At 42.5% G+C, this 22077-nt stretch overlaps 1 protein-coding gene across 2 annotated transcripts in view; it reads right to left on the reverse strand.

Annotated features, from left to right (window-relative positions):
- The window catches only part of LOC308289309 (alpha-2-macroglobulin-like protein 1), a 44280-nt gene extending 23591 nt beyond the window's left edge, over positions 1-20689 (reverse strand). Inside the window, exons 1-19 of one of the 2 annotated variants that reach the window (XM_080730957.1) lie at positions 20423-20689; positions 19514-19700; positions 17456-17612; positions 16754-16806; positions 16242-16262; positions 15656-15827; positions 15458-15542; positions 14828-14945; positions 14372-14486; positions 13744-13853; positions 13225-13389; positions 11264-11497; positions 10101-10161; positions 8856-9001; positions 8405-8554; positions 7935-8282; positions 7225-7297; positions 2875-3031; positions 505-733 (exon numbers count right to left, since the gene is read on the reverse strand). In XM_080730957.1, the coding sequence (XP_080587083.1) occupies positions 505-733; positions 2875-3031; positions 7225-7297; positions 7935-8282; positions 8405-8554; positions 8856-9001; positions 10101-10161; positions 11264-11497; positions 13225-13389; positions 13744-13853; positions 14372-14486; positions 14828-14945; positions 15458-15542; positions 15656-15827; positions 16242-16262; positions 16754-16806; positions 17456-17612; positions 19514-19700; positions 20423-20490 (2649 nt within the window). In that variant the 5' untranslated portion in view covers positions 20491-20689. Of the gene's footprint in view, positions 1-504; positions 734-2677; positions 2829-2874; positions 3032-7224; positions 7298-7934; positions 8283-8404; positions 8555-8855; positions 9002-10100; positions 10162-11263; positions 11498-13224; positions 13390-13743; positions 13854-14371; positions 14487-14827; positions 14946-15457; positions 15543-15655; positions 15828-16241; positions 16263-16753; positions 16807-17455; positions 17613-19513; positions 19701-20422 lie in introns of both variants that reach the window. The other variant, XM_080730958.1, reaches the window with a different exon arrangement.
- Positions 20690-22077: the final 1388 nt, after the last annotated feature.

Here is a 22077-nt window from a genome sequence, read left to right on the forward strand (position 1 = left end):
AGTGGTTTCTGTTTATGACTATGAAATGGGTCTGGATGATTTTTATTATTTTTAATACAAATTGTTCCAATGGCATCTAAATGAAACATGTGGTTCTAAGTATATGCTGTTGCGAGGATGAGGGGGTACCTGGGCCAAAAAAGAGAACCCCTGCTCTAGTCTAGGCCATTGGCCCTCCAAGTGGGGTCCAGGGGTCATTGAAGGAGTTCCAGGGGTCCCCAGCTAAATCATAGTTAGGAACCAAATGGACCCTAATGGGTACGTAAATTAACATTGATTTAACAATATAAACTGGGGTCTCAAGATGGAAATGCCATTAAATGGGGGTCCGAAGCCTAATGCACGTCAAACTGGGGGTAAAACGGTGGAAAACACTGCTAGAGCCCTAAAAATCTAATATGAGGTTCCTGGCATATCTTTTCAATTGGGGGACCACAGGCTAATAAGTGTCAATGTGGGGGTCCTTGACATGAAAAGGTTTGAGAAGCACTGGTCTAGACGTACCATTATGCATTTGGAGAGGTAGTTGAACACCGTAGCTTTGAGTGTGAACACTTCTCCCCTGATGACGGAGTAGGGTAGGGTGAGACTGACGAAGAATGGCTTGAAGGCGGTCAGTGCAGTGTCGGGAGCCAGACCCAGGCCTACGGAGGACGACGTGCAGAAGGCCCCGGCAGCCCACTTGGTAATGGTGTCAGGAACCGTCTGCTCCAAACTCAGTGCTCCATCGTCACTGTAGCACAAACCAACGATTCATTTTAAAGACAGTGCTTGTAGATTGGCAATTAAGTAAAAGGGTAAAAAAGCACAAGTAGGAGTGCATTTTCAACATTTCCTTCATAAATGTACAGGTTATTTTATGCTAGCAGAGTAGAAATGTTATGCAGTTTTTAGATGCACTACATGAAGACAAGCACCCTCTAGTCTAGTAGCTGATAGACTAAAGAGGAACACACACTGGACGCGGAGGCGGCGCGGAAGCGCCGCGTCAAAAAATACGGCCCCGTTATTTTCAATGAACTAACCCACACGGGCGGCGTCAGACGCGCGCAACCGCGGGTCTGCCGCCTCGTCTGCCGCGCCGATACGCTGCTGTTCTATTTTTCCAGCGTTGCAGCGCGGTGAACATTTTCTCCCATGGTTCTCCCCACTGGGGGAAATGGATGTGCTGTGTGGCAGCACGCCGCATCCAGTTGGGGTTACCGTGCGGCACTTAGCAGCACGCTTGGTCTTCAAAACAGCCAAAATGTTTTCATGTCTTTTTTTTTTTTCAGAACGTAGCCCGTGACATTTGTCCCGAAATCCGTTTATTTCCGAGGTTCCGAGACCCGACCATTTAATGATTATTAAAGCCCCTTAGTTGTGCGTGCCTCTGCCTTTCGTGTGCCGAGGTCTCACTCAATGCAGCCGTGTGGTGTGCGCTGTTAACTGATTGACAGGCAGAAGACGGCTGCCAAGGAATCTATAATATTAACATCGAAACAAAAGCCAGGGAGAAAGGAATGCTTTTAGGCTATTTTCTATCTACAGAGGTAAGTCATTTTCGGTTTGTTTGTCATGGTTGTACGCGGGTGCTTTCTCATCAAGCCAGGCTGCTGCCTGGCTTGCCTTGGAGCAGCTACGACTGCTACGTATCACACATGCATTGAGCACCGAGCACCGAACCTCTTTTTTCCCTGCTGTTAATCTGATCCTAGACCAGCATAATCATCTCAGTTACACAGCCATTCATGTCGCTGGCTCGCGGCTAACTGACCTGATCCTTGAACTCCCCACTGCAATCAGAACTGCAGGCGCACTCCCAATATTCTGTCGTAATTTAACCCATTTAGGCCTAGAATTATTGAATGCTTTAACCAGTGAAAAATAGCAGATATACAAGCTCACAGCGCAGCACCGAGTGCCGCGCTGCGAGCTTGTAGATCTGCTATTTTTGAAAAAGTCATGAAAATGTGTGCAAATCTTTGAATATAATGTATTTTCAAAGCGAACGTTTGTAACTCAAATTTTGCTTCTGGGTGGTCCCTGGAACTAGATATTTTGAGATGGGGGTCCGTGGCCAAATAAATATCATTTTGGGGGTCCTTCACATGAAAAGGTTTGAGCACCACTGACATAGTAGTCTCTCAAGAACAGACTAACTGAGCTCCAGTTAAGTGAAAAGGACCTTTTCTTTGACGATGGCTGGCCAGATTGCTGACATAGAAACCTAGGTTTTTTCCAAAAATCTTAGAAGGATTCAAAAGACACTTATAGAATCGGGTCAAAATTCTGTGAGCTTGTATATCTGCTATTTTTTTATATTTAAAGCATAAAATATTGCGTAAATGGGTTAAAGACTCAACTCTTCAGACTCCACCTTAGCCCGTAGCACTTACCTTAGCACTTGCCTCAGCCTCGACGTCCTTGCAGACTTATGCAAAGGCTAAAATGTAATTAGATGTTATATATACAGATGCCAGGTCATTGTTGACCTGGCATCCTATAGTGTGTATAGTTTCAATGATCAGATTATTGATTTTTTGGTTATTCTACCGTTAGACTGAAGCTGTAGCTAATATCGTAACACTGTACTATTTGCAAACTGTTAATTAAGTATTTAATAAAAAACAATCAATAATTTAGGTGTCAAGTCGCATCCATCCTTGATTCAATAAAGAGAGCTACTGAATATTACCCAACAGCCACCAGATCCCAGATCCACGTCTCAGGGAAGTGAGTTCTGACAGTTTCCTTCGACTCCCCGTGAAGTCTTGAAGTTCCGGTATCTGATGCAGTCTCCACTTGCATGGTGTTGAATGCCATGGGGACCGGTGCGTCTACGTAGTCTGTGGACACACATTGAGTAACAGTGTTAACAGAGTGCACACTTACCCAACAGAGACCAAGTCCCAGATCCAGGTCTCAGGAAAGAATGTTCTAACGGCATTCTTGGTCTTCTTAGGTGGTGAGGAATCAGATTCATCGTAGAATTCCATTGCCACTCCATCTGCCTCTACCAGAGGCTGGGCTGCAGAACTCTCCTCCTCATCTAAGGAAAACAGCCGATTGACACTGAGCCAGTCAAGGAGTGTAACAAGCAGTGTTGGATTACCTTTTTGAGTAACTAACGGATTAATAACACATTAGTTTTACCCATTTGGTTTTCAAATAAGATATCTGTGTTAGTTTAAAAACATATTTCCCTGTTCCTTCTGTTGTCACAAATGAAAAAGAAAATCCATCCAACGGATTATCGCTGTTTGCTTATTTCCTACTCATTGAAGAAAAATCACACCCGTGTGAAGTGGAGCTGTGTGTGTGTGTGTGTGTGTGTGTGTGTGTGTGTGTGTGTGTGGATCATGTGTACCGATTTTTGTGACATTTGAAGAAAATATGTAGGAAAAGGAGCAAAAAGTGTGTTTTGGAGAAAATTCAAGATGGCGGAAAATCTATCATGTCGCAAATGGGCGTGGCCTATATGGGGAGATGCGTCATGACCCAAGGAATCCAGGGAAAAAATAATTTTAATTTTCCGACCTACGGTTCAAGAGTTACAGGCCAAAACGTAAAGTGGGGTGTTATGGCGCCACCATGCGGCCAAATGACACAATTATTTTTTATTTAATCCTTGAAATCATTATGAACCTCCTCTCCAAGTCTTGAAACTCTAGCCCCTATGGTTTGCGAGAGACAAATAATTGAATGTGAGTTTTTGCAATTCCCATTATAAGTCAATGGGGAAAATTAATTCACTAATAAATTAATATCAATTAAACTATAGAACCTTTCTCTTAGAAAAGTAATAGCCCACGATTCCCGAGTAAGCCGGTCGATTTGACATATGGCGCGAGTGTGTGGTGGCAAAACTGTGGGACTAGTGGCGTGCCGAAGTTTAGGAAGTTCAGGCTACATACACACACACACACACACACACACACAGACAGACCCACACGGCCACGTATAGGGAGCCTGTGCTTCACACAGCTCCAAAAAAGGCACAGAATTTGCAGGTGTGCAGCAGAGATTCAGAGAAGGCCGGTAGGTCATTCTGTACATTGTGGAAGTATTCGCTTTATTTTGGATTTGTTGTTGAAAGGAGTGAGAACATCAAATGCAATCTATGCCTGGATAACAAGTACTGTGGGGAAAGTAACTTATATTTATAGTTAATAGTTACTCTTTGAAAAAGTAACAAGTTACTAAATTACTAGTTAGTTACTTTCTTTACTTTAAAAAAAGATAATAAAAACTAAGCAGTCAGTTACACTCTTATTTTGAATTTCTCTGACCGAAAGTATAATGCTTAAAGGAGGCAAGCTCTTATTTTGAAGTCTGACCGCCTGGAAGTAAAGCGGTTAGTCTTGTTTCACTTGACACAAAGCTACTGACGCTAGCTTGACGAACATGCCAAAAGTCACAGCATTGACACAAATCACGGAGTTCAATAACACAACCGACACTCAGACAAATGGACAATCAGTCTAGCTTTTCATACAGAAGTCTTTAGGCAGCTTGCTACATTAACTCTTATAGTGCCAATCCCGAACTAGTTCAGGATAGTTTGGACCGTATTAACACTTAGCGCCGAGCGACTTTCTGGGCGACTAACTAATGATGGCGTTTAGTGCCGAGCGACTAAGAGCGACTTTTATATAAAAGCATTGTTTAAGCTTTTAATTTGGGTTGATAGACGGAGCGGAACGGTTAGCTTACCTTCGGCTAGTATACAGACGAAAACCGTGAAAAAAAAGGATACGATTATGACGTCACCTTTAAGCCATAGCTTCCTGTTTACGTAGGCCTCTGTTAGCCGCTAGGCTCAATGCAAACCATCCGACCCTCACGTAGCTTCACTAGGTCGGATTTTGATTCGGAAACTTTCTGTGTGGCATCTATATACGTTCCGATGCCCATACCAATGGTGGTTTGAGACGATCAAGCACGAATTGAACAGTATTGAGCTCAAATGGCGGCCCGCGGCCTGTCCATTGAATGTGAATGGAGAGCATGTCATCGTACCATCCTTGTATGTCCTGAACCTAGTTTTTATTCTGACTTAACATGGGACCATGCAAAGTCTATGGGCTATGGCTCACTCTAGTGGTCATCTTGTGGTATCCGCATGTAACGTGCACCTGTTATGTAATGTGATTTTGGGGATTCAATATAGCTATTTCCTGGCGTTATAAGCGCAGATTCATATTGAAATCTGGCTCGCTCGGCGCTAAGTGAGTTAACGTCCAGCGTGCCAATCCCGAACTAGTGTAGCCGACGAATTTTTTTCTTTTTTTTTTAAATTTTCGAGCCGGGCCCGCCGGCCGTCATCTGTTTACACGGCCCACGAGAGCGTCGCGCCGCCGATATTTGCCATCCACTCCAATGCAATCCAGGATCTTTAGAGCTCATTTTCTCTGTTCCATGCATATCCATGAGGTGTGCAAGGTTTAATCACGGCTAAATCGCCGAAAATAGGGCTTCTAAAACGCTTGGTAGCCAATAGCTAACTTCAAGCTAACTTCATTCTGTTCCTGTTCATGCACAAAGGAAAGTGTTCAGGCGCATCATGGCTGCGCAGGGCTTGTGCATATACAGCATATGTCTATGGTGGATTCTATGGCCATTGGGCGCCCTCTAGTGGTGATTCTGGGCACTGAAAGGGTTAAGGACTAATGGATACATTTTCAATGAAAGGTGAGTGGCTATATGAAGCAGGGGCAGGCTGCAGGTAAGAGCAGATATGCTTCTCCCACAAACACGCACACAGCCGTCCCGTTACGTTAGTAACACGTTAGACTCAAAACTGGTAACAAGTGTCTGTCAGGTTCGATTTGAAGAAGCGCCTCAAAGCCAAGCACATCTACACAACCCTCGTGGCCCCTCCGGTAGGCTAGTCTACTCTTGATTGTAGGTTTACCAAACAAAATCGTAAAGCGCAGTAAAGGGGACATTGCGTTAGTCATTCATGTTCATTATGAGTGTTGAATGTTTTTTGGACACTTTATGTATAGATCTTTTTTTATTTTTTATTGTGCCTTGCTTTTTTTTTTTTTTTTACTGTACACAACAGTGCTTTTTTCTTTTCTTACTTCTTTGTAACCTTACCTTAAACTGCTGTGCTGCCTCTGGGCAAACGATTTTCCCCCTTGGGATAATAAAGGTATCTATCTTCATTAGACTTTAGAGAGAGTTACCCGAAGTCCCCCTCTGCTTTCCTATTGGATGGGGTTTAAAGTGCTGGTGCCATGATTTTTTCCCCCTCTAAAACATGATTATCTACTATTATGATTATACTAGGAGGAAGATTTCTTCCAATAAAGTGTACAGAAAGAGTTAAAATGATGTTTTTATGTGGCCACACCCACCAGTTCATTGGTATGCGTGGTTGCCATGGTGGGTGGTGACCCAGCTGAAGTTAGCCACACCCACGTATGTTGGGTAAATGGTAATTAGGGGAGGGGTTGATTCTGTGATGTAATAAGTATCTGTGTTTTTGGACCGGCACGTTTGACCCCACAAGGTGGCAGCCTCCAGCTAAAACCCAAATAGAAAGGCAATACATAATTGCTCATAACAACCACACCAGGGGGTCTAATGAAGTACTGTCGACCTCCTAGACATATGAAAACCAGAAAAAGTACAAAACTATGGCACCGCCTCTTTAAACAGCCATAACTCCAGTTCCCAAACTTGGTTGGTGGTACTGGTGGTCCCACAGATGTCCAATTTCAACGATTTTTGGTGATTCCTTCCTACATCCGATTTGCCTTGAAACTTCACCCACACACTCTCAGTCAGATGAGTGTGGAGTTCAATGTTGGAACTCAAAAGTGGATCTGTTCACTTCCGGTTTTACCAGGACACCCGACAGCCTACCCCCCTGTTTTTGGGAACAAGGAATCCAGCGGCAAAGACCGGAAGTCGATCTGACCAGCTGAAGTGGGTGAGTTTGCAATTTGTCCCCCACTCTGATAATTTATTTGCCCCCAACTCCCGATTGTAAGGTTGCACAGGTATGACAGTGGACCTGGGTGCTGCAAGTGCATCGCTGCTCTGCAGCAGTGTTAGAGCAGAGTTTAAAACTTCGCCTTCGGTGACCATTACTTTTATTAGTGCAACATAGGACTATTTTTGAAGGCTGCATAGCGGCCTGAAAATCAAGTCATAAAAAAGCTCTTCAACTGATTAATTGCAGTAAACTACAGTATTGTGTGCTCATGGATCTAGTTAGTGTCAGGGACATACCTGTGTAAAAGTTAATGTCACAGTTGTATGGTTTCTTCACATCCGAGTTGGTAACAAGCTTAATTCCAATTTCCTGTAAAGAAAAGGGTACAGCAGTTATCAAACTTTAGAGGGCAGGTATCTGCCCTCTGAAGTTGAAAAAATTAAAACGCAAAAAAAAGGCAAAGCTACAACTTGTCGTTATGCTCTACATGCATGCAAGATTGTCGAGAAGGAACTTCTCAAGGCCCTCAAATTCTCCCTATAGCTATAGCTTCCCGTTGTGGTTTGAAATTGTACGTCACACCTTAGCATCAGTAAGGGTCGATTCATACTCCACTTTTACAGCCTAATTTATTTCGGTTCGGCTCTGTCTAAACTATGATATGGCGTCATTCGGAGGATTGCGAGGGCGGGTAACGCCATTAATTTGGCTCTGAATGACGCCATATCATAGTTTACACAGAGCCGAACCAAAATAAATTAGGCTCTAAAAGTGAAGTATGAATCGATCCTTAGGCAACCAGATGGACCAGTAGGTCATCACTTAACCTAGTAACATTTCAAAAGGAGCTTAACATTTTGAACTTTTTTTTTCCACTCAAAATGCACACATTTTCTCAAAAGCTGGTCCATGGTGCCTCTGAAATCAATGTACAGCAGTGGCAAAGGTTGGAAAACATTAAAAGCTGAGAACCCAATTCACTAGAGTTCTTCAGGCCCAATCTAACCTTAAAGATCCCATACACATCATTCTTCTCATTGGTTGGCCCAAAGTAATATGAACGCTTTGTTCGTCCACCACGTCCCCCCTTTGTCAAGTCCACAGGCTCTGGAGGAGCATCATCTAGTGTGGGAACGTCCAGTCCCAATACGAAGGCTTCTAGTACGGAAGGTTGAGCTGCCAGTATGGGAGGCTCTGGTTCCAGTATGGGAGGCTCTGGTTCCAGTATGGGTGGCTCTGGTTCCAACATGGGAGGTTCTGGTACCAGTATGGAAGGGAGGCAGAGGTATGGTTCATGATCGTTCACCTGGTAGTCGTAACCAGTCAGCTTTTGCACGGGCAGCAGGTTGTACACCTACAATCACACACGCAAACAGAGACACACACACACACACAGCTATAAAACTGACCATTTGCAATAGATCTCAAACATTGTGTGGGATTGTTCGCATAGATACTTGTCAGACAGATGCATACATATTTGAGGTTAAGTTCATTTTCTGGCTGCAACAGTAAGATACTCTGGTCAATGGCTCGGACGGAGCACAGCGAGCCAGGCTGAGCCTTCAGGTTCAGAGACGTCTTCTCTCCTGGGAGCGCCTGGAGAGACGAGTACTTCAGTGACACCTGCACAGGAGAGAGCACGGTTGGATATTTTGTTAGCTTGTGTTTCGATAAATCGTCTATATTTATGTAGTAGTGCCTTTATCCAAAGTGCGTCACATTCACAAATGCATCCACACACTGATGGTGGACGCAGCCATTCATGGCATTGACCACAGTCAGTGGTTCAGCGTCTTGGCAGGAGGAGTGAGGGTCGAACCAGAATGGTCCGATTCCTAACCACTCTACCTCCTCAGTTATGCATCTGAAGTGTAGCCAACGGGATTTTAGGAGGAATGCAGTGTCTTACAATACAAGGGCCTACCTTGTTCTTCAGGCAGAGTTCAATGGGGAAGTCCTTGCTATCGGCTACAGCCTCCCCAGTGGGCAGGATGGTGTAAACCACCACCTGGGCATATGGTGTCATATCAGCTGTTTGCTTCAGCTGCAAAGAAAATGTCCCTTTGTTCACTGGGAGTGAGCAGAAAAAACAGAGGAAAAATCAGAAAGAGGGAGAGTTAGTATTTCCTAGTATTGGACCATCAAAGTGCACAGCTAGGAGACAGTCACAGCCTTAGTTAGAACTTGTTCATGTAAAACTGAATTTGGATCTTGTTAATTAAATGCAATAAACTAGAAAGGTGCGCTGAGAGAGACATGTTTTGCCAGTGTGTCTGTGTGTGTGTGTGTGTGTTGGCTTCCTAAAAGGGAGTCACGTGCAACCCCCCCCCCCCCCCCATAGTCTACCAGCTAACAAGTTCAACACTCCATGATGCTTTTTGTAAAGAAACAAACATATTTACTTCAGAGCAGCAGCATATGTACTGTACAGCCGTAAAAGTGGCACTCTGCTTCCCTGTCTCTCTAATACACATTTGTTGTACATCTTCCTCCATCTTTCTCTCATTCTGTCATTCAAATGATCCGTAATCTACAAAGTCTGAATTATGTACGACCAGTTAAAGGCTTTGAAATATGTCCCTTAAGTAGGAGAGAGTCAATTCACAAAGAAATGACAGTTGTCGTTGACTGATTTGAAAAATACTCAGGAATTGAGTTCCTTGTCCTGCTGGCAGCGTGCATAAAGAATATGACACTGACACACACACACACACACACACACACACACACACACACACACACACACACACACACACACACACACACACACACACACACACACACACACACACACACACACACACACACACACACACACACACACACACACACACACACACACACACACACACACACACACACACACACACACACACACACACACACACACACACACACACACACACACGATTTAGAAGGGCATTGTTGGTTAACAGTACATTTGCAATGGCAGACTGAAAGAAATGCCAGGAGTAGCATACAGTTATACGATTAGTACAAACTGAAACATAACTGAACAAAACATACAGGACAGTGTTGGTTAACAGTACATTAGCACTGGCAGACTGAAAGAAATGCCAGGAGTAGCATACAGTTATACGATTAGTACAAACTGAAACATAACTGAACAAAACATACAGGACAGGTAAACATTCAAACATTTTATTACCTCCTGCTGCAACAGTCACTGGCACCTGACCCTGCTGTACAATCCCACCTCTGGATGTCACCTGGAAGGGCACATGACAGACATATGAACACATAAAAGCCAAGTTGGACATTTGCCAACTAATAAGTTGAACAATTCTATTTTATTGTTACTTATTCAGGTGTATGAAAGTGGAGCAACACTGATGGTAAATCAGATTCTACCAGTAAATAACACATGCTTGATGTGCATGCTGATGCTGACACAAACCCTTTATATTATTCTGATTCCTTTCATTTGGGAAGCAAAATGCAAACCCGCCATGCCGCCAACTGTCAACAACATCTACATTTCCTTGTAGGCCGGTAAATTACAGCAACTCAGCCACTCACTGGCATGTTCATGTTCTATGAATTGAGCACAAAGGACCCCAATGGGTTGCCAACTGATTCAATTAATCAATCAGTACAATAGAATAGGAGCCAGTTTTCTGTTTTCTGCTCATGAAAAGCAGCGCACTATGTGACATGCTTGTGTATGTGTGTGTGTGTGTGTGTGTGTGTGTGTGTGTGTGTGTGTGTGTGTGTGTGTGTGTGTGTGTGTGTGTGTGTGTGTGTGAGAGTCTGTTTTGGAAAAAAGAACAGATTTACAAGCCAGCAACACTTCCAAATGAGTTCTGTAAATAAACAATTCTAAGCATTTTCATATTCATATTTACTTCAGAGTTAGTTGAGGTGTGTGTAGATTGAATAGCAGTTTGCTACAGATGTGCCGTTTCAACTCTTCAGTACTGTTTACTGCTCTTTTCATGAATATTTCCAGCAAATACGAATGGAGTGTATTTTTGCAGAAACTTGCAAATGACAGGACACCAAATCCATTCCTATTGAAAAGCAGAATACACCTGCATAGGTTGATTTAAACTTCAAAGTCAGAGAAGGTCATAAAAATAGCAAAGATAGCTGATCTTCAAGCTCAATGTTCTGCAAATCCCCTGAAAATCTACTGTCTTGCCAATGGCAGGACGTGTGAAGGTTTGAAATGGCACATCTGTATGTCGCTATGAGAACTGTTTTACTCCGATAGGCTGCTACATGTATACATTTTCCAGGGTAGCTTATTATCAGCCATGTCCTGTCAGTGCTGACACCCGCATGCGGCTAAGTACAACTCTGTACTCTTACCAAGTAGAAGAAGTTAAGCTCAGTCTGTCCCCGTTTGAGCTCCTTTCCCTGGATGATGTACTCGGCGTGCACGGAAACAGCTTCGCTACAGAGGAAGGGCTCACTGGCCTGGACAAGCTTCACAAAGCTGTTGCTCTTGGAGTAGAACTCTGTGAGGGACATGTGCGCTGACCTGTACCTGGGCTTGCGCGAGCCATCGTAAGACGAGTCCTGCTCTTCACTCGTAGACCTTGCCTGTAGAAACACAAACACAAGATAAAAATCTTGAATAATTCATACTCTGGCAGTGTTGCCAGATCTGCTCATTATAAGCAACTTTGGTCTTGTTTTCCTGTATAGTCTCTAGTTGCGGGTTGCTTTTGTTTGGGCTCGTTTCTGAAGTGTAGTTGCTTATTTGGCCTTCTTTTAGAAAATATCTAAAGTAATAGAGCGCGAGTGGTGAAAATGGTCGCTTCTTCTGGGCTTGTTTTAATAGGGCTGTTAAGTATGACATCATTTTGTAGGCAGAGGAGCATTTCTGCCCCCAGTTTCCGTGAATCTTTTTACTATTTTTACTATTTACACATTTTTCTTCTCTTTGTTGTTGAAAGGAAAGTGTTAGAATTATACTTTAGTCGTTATTTTTGTCTCGGATCTGTTGAAAATAGCGAGGGACTATGTGGGGGGCAGATTCTCCTCTGCCTACAAAATGATGTCACGGCTTAAAAGCCCCATAGACCTAATTGCTCACAGAATCTGGCAACCGGAAGCAGAGACTTTTTCTCTCCCTGCGTAGCCTGGTTCCAGCCCATAGACGGGCCAACTCTCAGAGTAGACCGTTTCTCTGGTCTGGTGTTGTGTAATTAATCTACAGTTTACCGTCCGAAATTGTGGCTACTCCAATGAGCGCAGGGGGTGGGGGTGGGTCTAATGAATATCCAATCCGTGCAGCAGTTGAAACGATTACATTTCAGGAAGAGCATACACATACAGTACCAGGCACAGTGGCACACACACACATGCTGATTTCACCAAGCTGTTGATTAAATGTTTCTGATCGCATTTCTGTGTGGAAGCAGTCACTCGCACAGATACACATACGCTGTGCGCGCTCGCGGCCGTGCTGATCGCTCGCACGCAGACACAAACATGCGATGTTTGTTGCCATTGTGTGTGCTAATGGCTAGCAATCGTTGTCTCTAGTGGTCGGTTTAGGGGAAGTCAAAGTCCCTCCCCTGTAAATCGTTCAGACATGGAACAATGTCAGACTCAAGCGTCAGCTGAGTCTGAAATCAGGCTACTCCCTGCGTGTTTTCTCTCACCAAAATAAAACACAGCACTATTACTGTAGCTTTGCTTTGGACTCGATTGGTAAAGGAATTGAGAGTTGAGATTGAGAATACGGTATTTCGTTAAAATGTGCGAAGGGAAAATGTCTCTGGCTTATTTACGTTGGTTCTGCAACAGATGCTCGTCCGCTGGCCTGTGTTCAAACATGGTCTGCCTCTCAGGTTTAAAGTGCTACAATTACAATGTAGGCATTTAGTAGATGCCCTAATCGAGAACGACTTACAAGTGTGAAATCTGAGTAGACGAAAGGGTAAATAAAGACTAGAGCCGTAAGTAGAGTGCCAAGACAGTGTAGTGCCTCAAGTAAACTAAGATCCCATGTAAGCATCAAACCAAGCAATCATCTGTTAATAACATATCTAAATAACATTAATATTTGTGGTCAAGCTAAAATAAATCTAAATAACAGAGACATGGACAAATAACCAAATATATCTGCGTAGTTATATCTTGTATGTATCAAATAAAGGAGACTAACAGGGATACAACGAGAGGGGAGCGCTAGGGGTTTTCAGACTGTGGTGTGAAATGGGGTGTGCTCCCGTCTATCAATAGAGAAATGTGATACACGACCCCACCTCACTCTTCTTTATAAAAAAAGGAAGGAAGGAAGGATTAGTTTGGATTCCAACCTGCAGAGACACTCTGTCTTTCCAGAGGGACGTGTCCAGAGAAAACGAGGCCATTCCTTTGTTGTCCGTTGTCAGTGTTAGATTCTCTGTTGGGCCTCGGCAGTGCGCAAACACATACACAGGCTCATTGATAGCAGGAGTGGAGTCTGGACCGGTCACTTTGACCTGGAAGGAGATAAGAAAATAATAGCCATCTTCTCTAAAAAGTTAAAGCTCTATGTCCAGTAGTAACAGTGGTCTCCCCGTTTCGTTAGCCCTTTACTAAACAGAAAATACATTTTCAGTTGGGACGCCAATTCCATCCAATCAGGAGAGAGAATCTGTTTCAGCTTCAGTTCCAATTCTCTCATTGGAACTCATTTCTTGGTTTCCTCACTTCCAATTTCACTTGTTCTGTATGAGTTGTCACCTGTTTGGATGGAACTGGTTTCCTGACAAACATTTATTTTTATATACAGTACAGTATTTATATTATTTAGAGTTGGAACGTATTGAAAGTGGTTAAGATGGCATCATTACCTTTCCCTCAAATTTGATTCCTGGCTTATAAGCTGCAGGTACATCCTCAAAAGTGACGGTTCTGATGTCACTGGTGAAGCTGGCTGAGCCCTTGCCTTTCAGGATTACCCCTACAGGAAGAGGAGAAAGAGTTGAGTGTTAATAGTGGTGGAAGAATTTCTTTCTTAATCACTTGAACCCCAGCAGCACGCCTATTCTGGGGGGAACATTTGACAAAAATAGTCGATCTACAAGCTCACAGCGCAACACGTCTATTTTTGGCAAAGTGATGCAAAAAGGCGATCCAAGTACAGTTGTAACTCAAGTCCGCTTCTCTCAGAAAAGAGGGTTTAAGTGATTAAGTAGAAGTAGCAATACCACAATATAAAAATGCTTTTGAATATCCATGATGAATATATAAAAAGTAAAGCTGCAAAATAAATGTAATGTAGTAATAAAGTACAATATTTAATTCAGAGAATCAGTGGAGTAGAAGTATAAAGTATCAAGCTATGGCATTACTTAAGAAAAAGTAGAAATTGTACTTTATTTCCACTAAATGTACTTGGTTACTTTCCACCACTGCAAGACAGACACTTGTTGAGTGCACATGCTCCATGGGTACCCTCACTCACCACCCTGAACCTACCAGTCGCGCTCTCCTCCATCTCAGCATCCACGACAAACTTGTCATCAAAAGCTCTGTTGCTCGGGGAAAACTCTGTCACATTCACAACTTGGGTCGCACAGCCACTTTTGTCCGCCTAGAAGATAAAAGGAACCTAATTATGCTTGCCAGCACACAGAAAAATACACCAGTCTAAACAGACTTTTTGTTTTACCTTTAATCACGTGAAAATGTTCTTATGGAACATTTTAAGTCTATGGAAGTAACTCATTATACGTTTTTTAATTTAATCAATTTGGGTGCTTATATTAGCTTAGTTTTATATTCAATTTTTTTTTTTTTTTTTTTAACAATTTGTTATCCACAGAATGAGTTACATAATAAGTGTATTTTAATTGTAGACATTTTCACAGAAATAACATTAATGGATCACAGCATTGGAATCAAGAAAACAGTGCCATGCTCCAGGATGCTTACAGTCAGGTCATACGTTCTGCAGATGTCAGATTGTTTGTTATAGTGCCAGTAGTAACGGAAAGCCTTTCGGCAAAGCACAGCCATAACTACACCAATGACTGGTTTGCCATATGTGTACCTGCAAGGAAGGAAAAAAAAAGATATATATTATGAAGCCGTTTTTGTTGTTTTTTCCTTCTAAATCCCAAAGGTTTTCTGAAAACTGTTTCTTTATCTGTGTTTTTAATGCCCAGGACCCCTAGAATTATATGTATTTGACCGCAGACCCCCCATCTCAAAATATTTTGTTCCAGGGACCCCCCAGAAGCAAAGATTTGAGTTAAAAATTTTCACTTTAAAGGAAAATATATTCAAAGATTTGCATTTTTTTTTAATCGCAGATCTATGAGCTTGTATATCTGCCATTTTTGAATAATCAAAGTATAGAAAAAGAATGGTTAAAGTGGTTGCGTGACACAGATGCATTCCCGGTCTAAATTGGTTAATAGCCTGAGTGAGCAAGAATTGCTAAAGAATAATGACACTGACACTTTAAGGTGTTTCAGTTTTTTCAGTTTCAAATGATATTGTGAAAATACTTCTTTCAGATATTTATGTTTGATATTGGTTCATAGTTTTGGGAACACTCACTTTCCACAAATCTTCATCGTCACTTCTTCGTCCAGAATTGAAATCACACTAGGGAGGTGAACTTTCACCTCGTATTTAGGCAAAACTAAAACACAGAACAACAACGACTAATTATCATGAAAGCCAAGAGAATTCCTACTTAAAAAAAAAGGTAATATTACCTTTAACATGCATTATACTGTACATAAATTAACTGACCGTATTCCTTGATGTCGAAGCTGTGAGAGATCTGTATTCTGTCCTCATCCGTCCATGCTGTAATGAGGTAGGTTCCTTGAGCAGCTTCAGGGCTCATGGGGTGGGACAGGTCTAGGAGGCCACTGGACGCCGTCTTGTCCAGCCACTGGGCAATGCGGTTGCCAGTGGGGTCCTATGCACAAAGTAAAAAGAGATTTCGATTTTTGCTTCAACTTATAACTATCAGACTATTCCTTCTGGCAAGCAGGTCCAAGACAATGGTCTGGAGATGAAAATAAAGAGATCAAAGGAAGAGAAAACAAAGGCAGATGGAAACATTACTTCCATTCTGAATCCCAGTTGCATCCAAATAAACAGCATAGAAAATCTGAAGATTTACAGCTCCTGATGTTTTACTGGACACCAGTCACTCAAGCTGGTCGATAAAACACTGACTTGGCAGTACGGCTACAGAGCTTCATTGGAAGCTGATAATCATAAATATGATTTCTCACAGCCTCTTGCAGCCAATCACTCCTTTGGATTAGATAGTTTTCACTTTTCAGCGCAACACTTATTGTTAGTATCTCTATTTAGTGTCTCTTACCTGAAGCTCCACTGTTTTGTACTGAAAAGGAAAAAAAGAAAATGAGTGAATACCACGTGGCTGAAAAACACAATTTATAAAATGTATTGAAAATAAATCTCCTTGAAACCCACAAGCATGTGATCCTGACCTGTGCTACACATATTTAAAAACTTGAATTTGTGTGGAATTGTGTTTGTCTGCTCATCAAAATGGCACAACACTTTATTCATCCATGCTGTCAAGCTCAATATATCGCATGGCGGGTTTAAAAGGGGATTTAAGTCTAACTGTGCTGTTTTCGACCAAGATATTAATCTTTGCAAACTCGGAGGCGCTGGGCCACTATTGATTCAGATGTTTGGGGTCAAACGTGATGTGTGCCAAATGAACTTAGACATATTTATTACGGACACACAGTTTCACACCCGAGTGCTGCTTAAGTCCACAAACATTCCTCCCTTTTTACCTCCCACTCTCATGACCCACAATAGACCTCCTTTCCTTGTTTTTTGTTTCCTTTGTTGTCTTACCTTCCTATTTATGGGAAGGAAACCAGCATCGAGAGAGACAATCCGGAACTGGACTATAAAGATAATAATCAGGCATTAGAACCACAATCACAACAAGACGGGTCCAGGAGGTCGTCTCAGAGGCTAATCAACAACAAATTCTACAATGCAGATTCCTGACATACTATGTTACAGAACATACAAATTATTTTACGAAGCTTACAATACAGACAGTGTATCGTATCTGTACGCTCAGGTGTAACTTGTGTCTGGACTGGTGTGCGGTACAGACAGGAAAGAAACTGTTCACACAGTTATTTTATTATCTGATCAAAATGAGAAGACATACTCGTAAAATAATAATTAAAAAAGTGGTTCTCAAACTTTCAAATTTCAAGGTCTCCCCTTAACTCTGACAGACATGTACAAATGGAACCAAATAATTTGGTTCCATTTGTACACTGTCAGAGTTACAGACTTGTATGGTCAATTTAGACCCCCCTAAAGGAACCCACAGAGTCCCTGGAATCCACTTTGAGAACCACTGAATTAAAAGATTGACAGTATCAAAAATGATTACGTGAAGAGATTCAGGGATATTTTAGTGTTAAAACCGCTTTGTGAATTTTAACTGACATTAATTTGAAGATCGGATAGTTAGGGTCTACTTTTAGCATTCAGATGTTTTGTGAATATAGCCACAGTTCTACTCCAAGTAGTTACCTGTCTGTCCAGGTTTATAGATAGGTTTGTCCGTCTGGACGAGGTTGATGAAGGCCGCTGGCTGGATGAGGACCTTTGTAGCCTTCCTCATCACATCGTTTGCTCCTTCGACCGCAACGTGGATGGTAGCCACCTCACTGCTGCTCACAGCAGGCACCTGCAACACCACCCAGCAGCACACAGCATTTGGAAACATCAACATAAGCTGTGTTGTTGTATATTAGGGGGCAGAATCGCTAGGTACCTGTTGATTCAATTCAATTTCAAGTCAGAAGGCTAGTACGATTCGATTACATTCCGATTATCGCGATTCATGATTTATTTTCCTCTCTCTTCGTGACTAATAAACAAAGCGCTTTCTAATAATCCATAATGCAAACAGATTATTTTACTTCCATTATCTTTTATCACACCACAAACAAAATCATCAGGTTTATTTAGATTTTTTAATAAATCGACATATTTTTTAGTAGTATTTAAACATACAAAACATATGCGGTCTGAAAGCAGGATGTGTATTCCCTGGTGTTAGCTATGGCAGGATATAAACTTTAGACCAAGAGAGACAAAACACAGTCCACAATAAACCATCATAAAGATGAAGAGCAATCATCTCCTCACTTCACAGAGTCTTGCAATGAAATGTTTGACACGACCAAGTTAAAAACCTATTTCCATCGTTTGACACGACCAAGTAAAAAAAAAAAGAAAACAACTATTTCCATTGTTGTCCTTGATGGTAGGCAATAGCAATAACAGTGGAGCATTGAACACATGGATGGCTAGGCTACCCAATATAAACATGTGTTCACAACACTGTAGCAAACAGACTACCAAATGATAAACAAAGTAAACACGATCAAATCTGCAATTACACACAACTTTTTCTGACCACAGTTTATTACGCTCTTAAAGCTCCCTGATTTGGAAGTGATTTTAGTTTCTAAAACCTCAGGTTTCTTGTTCCATTCAGAAGCTCTAGATCGCTGGTTCTCTAACCTTTTTAAATCAAGGCCCAGCAGTTCAGTATGCATTAGGGATTAGGCCAAAGATCCAAAACTCTGTACAGTACAAATACGACTGTCAGTGTTACAGAACTACTAAGTGTCCCTTTGGTTCCTAACTATCAATCATTCTGCTGGGGACCCCCTGGAAAGCCCTCAATGCTCTAGATCAGAGTAAAGGAACATTGGCCTGCCGCAGTCCTGCGTTATCATCTTTACGCAGCATGCTTGCCAGGAACCTCTTATAGATTTCATGGTGAAAACCAGCTAAAGAATATCCACTCGTAATCACTGCAAGCAAAATCAATGCACCTCCTGGTAGAAGCAAATCAATGCACCCGTTGCACGGCCTATTCTAGTGAGTTGCATAGTGTACTGATATTGAGTAACCACAGACAGACCACTGGAGCCATGGGAGACAATAACTGTTCCCCCAAAGCGGACATATTTGTGGCATATGTTTTCACTCGCTAATGCAACTACTATTGCATAACAGAGACTGGAACCATTTTAAGATCAGTGAGGGGCGACCGTGAGGGGAGGGTTCCTTTTAGATTTGGAATGCAGGTACGGGGCTGGCCTCCGCAGAAAGAAGCCTTTGTTTAGCTGCTGAATTGCCTCATCAGACAGTTGCAGAATGAAGCAACCGTGCTTAAGGAGCTGATTGGGCTAAATGGCTCATTATAGTCGATAGGGAACAAGGATCGACTGTTGTGTATTCAGCAGCCGGGTGGTAAAAAAGCAGCACCGTCATTAACATCGACTCCCACTGTCAGGGCTCCTGGGAAATTAGGTTGCTGCTGGAATTTCTTACATGGGCGTAATAGAAAGGTCAAACTGAAGACGACACTAATATTCGTCCGTGAACATAGATTAATAGGAACTTAGGAAGACTATGTGTCTTTGTCATTGCATAAACCTACGCATGGGAACTTTGTGGGATGTATACTGTCTGTATCTCATATGCCGCAATCTCTCCCCCTAACACTTCCCACATACACAACACTGTCTTCCCTCAAACACAGCATCACCACAACCACACACAGTGGCATACCTGAAAGTGCAGACAGCGGTAATAGTCCTGGGTGATGGCCTCTTGCACCAGAATGGTGGTGTTGCCCGCAGACTCAGTGCTCAGGGTGAGAGTGAGTGTGACGGGCTCTGTGGGGGCGTGGATCTGAGCACACAACGTCTCCAAGCTGCCCCCTCTCACCTGGGAACTCACCGTCACGGCATAAACACTGCAGGAAAAAGTTGCGTCAAGAGATATATTATTTAAGTTGACAAAGGCATAGTGAGACAGGTCAAAGCAGAGGTGGCTTGTGATAGCAAAACGGGGCTGCCAATATGTTAAATCTGTGTAAACTGCATGGAAACAAATCTAAATCAGTGTGCTGGACTGTTCCTCTCTGAAGCACCACCAGGAGGTTGACTCATTCTGCATGTCCTTATGCAGCTCACAGAAGGACACATTTAATTGAGTTTGGGGTGGTGCTGCAGAGAATAGTGATGCAGTCTTTGCTGTGAGGAGGGATACTATTTTACCTGCCACTCCATGATGAGATTAAGTAAGAGGGATTTGTTTATCTCTGACAATAAACGTGACACAAAAAGCAATAGGAATGCAAAAATGCAACAAAAAAAACAGCTAGGGTATTGTTCCCGTTAAGAATACATAAAAGTCGAGGCCACAGACGGGTGTCCAGCAGTCTGGCTGTCTTGTCTTCTATTTATATTAAACTTTCGTTAGGCCTATAACCTACAGCAAAGAGTGCTCAGTCCCCAAGCAAAGTGTGTAGCAATGTCCTGCTGCTGCCTCTACATTTTGCAGATGACTGCTAAGTAACGGTTTCACTGACGCACAGTGACACAAGCGGAAAAGTTTTCCCGAATAAAGTTTAACATTTTACTTATAACGGGCCGCTGCTGCTGCAAATGGAATCAGAAAAGTTTGCACACTTACGTAGCATTGAAGTGGGCCGATGTCGCGGCTTGCAGAAACGCTGACGCGATGATGATCAAAACAATCATTTTGGGGACAGGTGCCAGTTTCTGTCCGTGTGTTTCACGTTGTGCGTCGATCGGCAGCGGGACACGACCGAACCTCTTGCGCACTTCGGGAAATTGCACTTTTCTGTCTGTCAGCCAGGAGGGTGTTCACCATGAGGACACAAAAGTTGCTCAAACGACTCCGTTTATACTCAAAACACCCCCTCCTCGTCTCTGTGTCTGTGAGTCACTCCCCCCAAACTCGTTGGAGCTGCAGCCTCCAGCCTCCTCCCTATCAGTGCTACTCAGATGTTTTTTTAGTTTTTTGTTTTTTTTAGTAGGGAAGTGACAATGCCTGGTAGGCTACCACAAGTGTAAAATTACTTTCTACTGGTAAAAGTCCTGCAGTCAAGTACAAAACCATCGTCAGAATAAAATTAAAGAAGCAAAAAGTAGCCTAAAAAGTTACACAGTGTCATCTGCATTGTATTGGACATAATGGCAATAATGATTTATCTTTCACCACTTGTATAGGCCTACTTCTTATATATTTTCACAACTTGTGAACTTGTAGAACTTTTTTTCTAAATACAGATTATTTTGGAATTCAGATGTAGGCTACATTTGATTGAATAATTCATAACAAAGTCTACATCATAGGCCTATACAACCTAGTAATATTGCCAAAAATATATTAAGAAAATCACACCTAGTGTGAAGTGAGCGGTGCTATTTTTGAGTTCATTTCATCAAGCGTTCCGCTAGCTAGTCAATCAGAACATCCTGCGAAGCTTGGCCAATGGGACCATATGGGTTCAAACAAACTTTGAGACGTTTTTGCCAAGATGTAGGCCATGTCTAGGCCAGATGTAGGCCACGATTCAGTTTACTTAAGCCCCAGACCTTTTTGAACAACAAAAACTTTGAGCCGTTTGTGCCAAGATGCAGGCCATATCTAGGCCAGATGTAGGCCACGCTTCAGTTTAAGGCCCAGACATTTTTTGAACACGTGTTTCCCATCGGTTTTTGACCGGACAAAGCACCGCTCAAAGAGTACAATATTTGCTGCCTCTGAGATGAGATGTAATGGAGTAGAAGTAGGCCCATAAGGTATAAAACATGGAATATACTCCAGTAAAGTAAAAGCACTTATTGTCAGTAAGCTACAGTAAGTACAGTAGCCTACTCGAGTATAGTTCCTTTGCACCACTGCTCCCTTCCCTACACAGTGAATTCCAGAGTGTTGATTTAACTCATATTGTACAAATGGAACCATATGGTTCCGTTTACAAGTAGGGTTTTTCTTCGCAGTGTATGCTATGAGTCCATGAAGTCCATGAAGAGAGAGGGAGGGAGGGAGGGAGGGAGATCAATAATAACATGCTGTAGTTCAGGGCCTCCCATTCACACAACAGGACACACAATCCACTGGAGTTTTCAATAAAACATAATAAGGTCAAATGGTCTTGTCTGTAGGGACAGGATGTGTTACTTTAGTTTCTGTGGGATAAGAATTTCTCACACAATATCTAAAAGGCCTCTCTCCCTGGCAGATTGAGCTATCACTCCATGGTGTTCATTCTTCAGTGGGAGTGATAAGAGCGTCTCCATGCAAGAAGTGGCGCTGTG

This window comes from Nannobrachium achirus (assembly GCF_963921795.1).
Source record: "Nannobrachium achirus genome assembly, chromosome: 8".
Taxonomy (NCBI): domain Eukaryota; kingdom Metazoa; phylum Chordata; class Actinopteri; order Myctophiformes; family Myctophidae; genus Nannobrachium; species Nannobrachium achirus.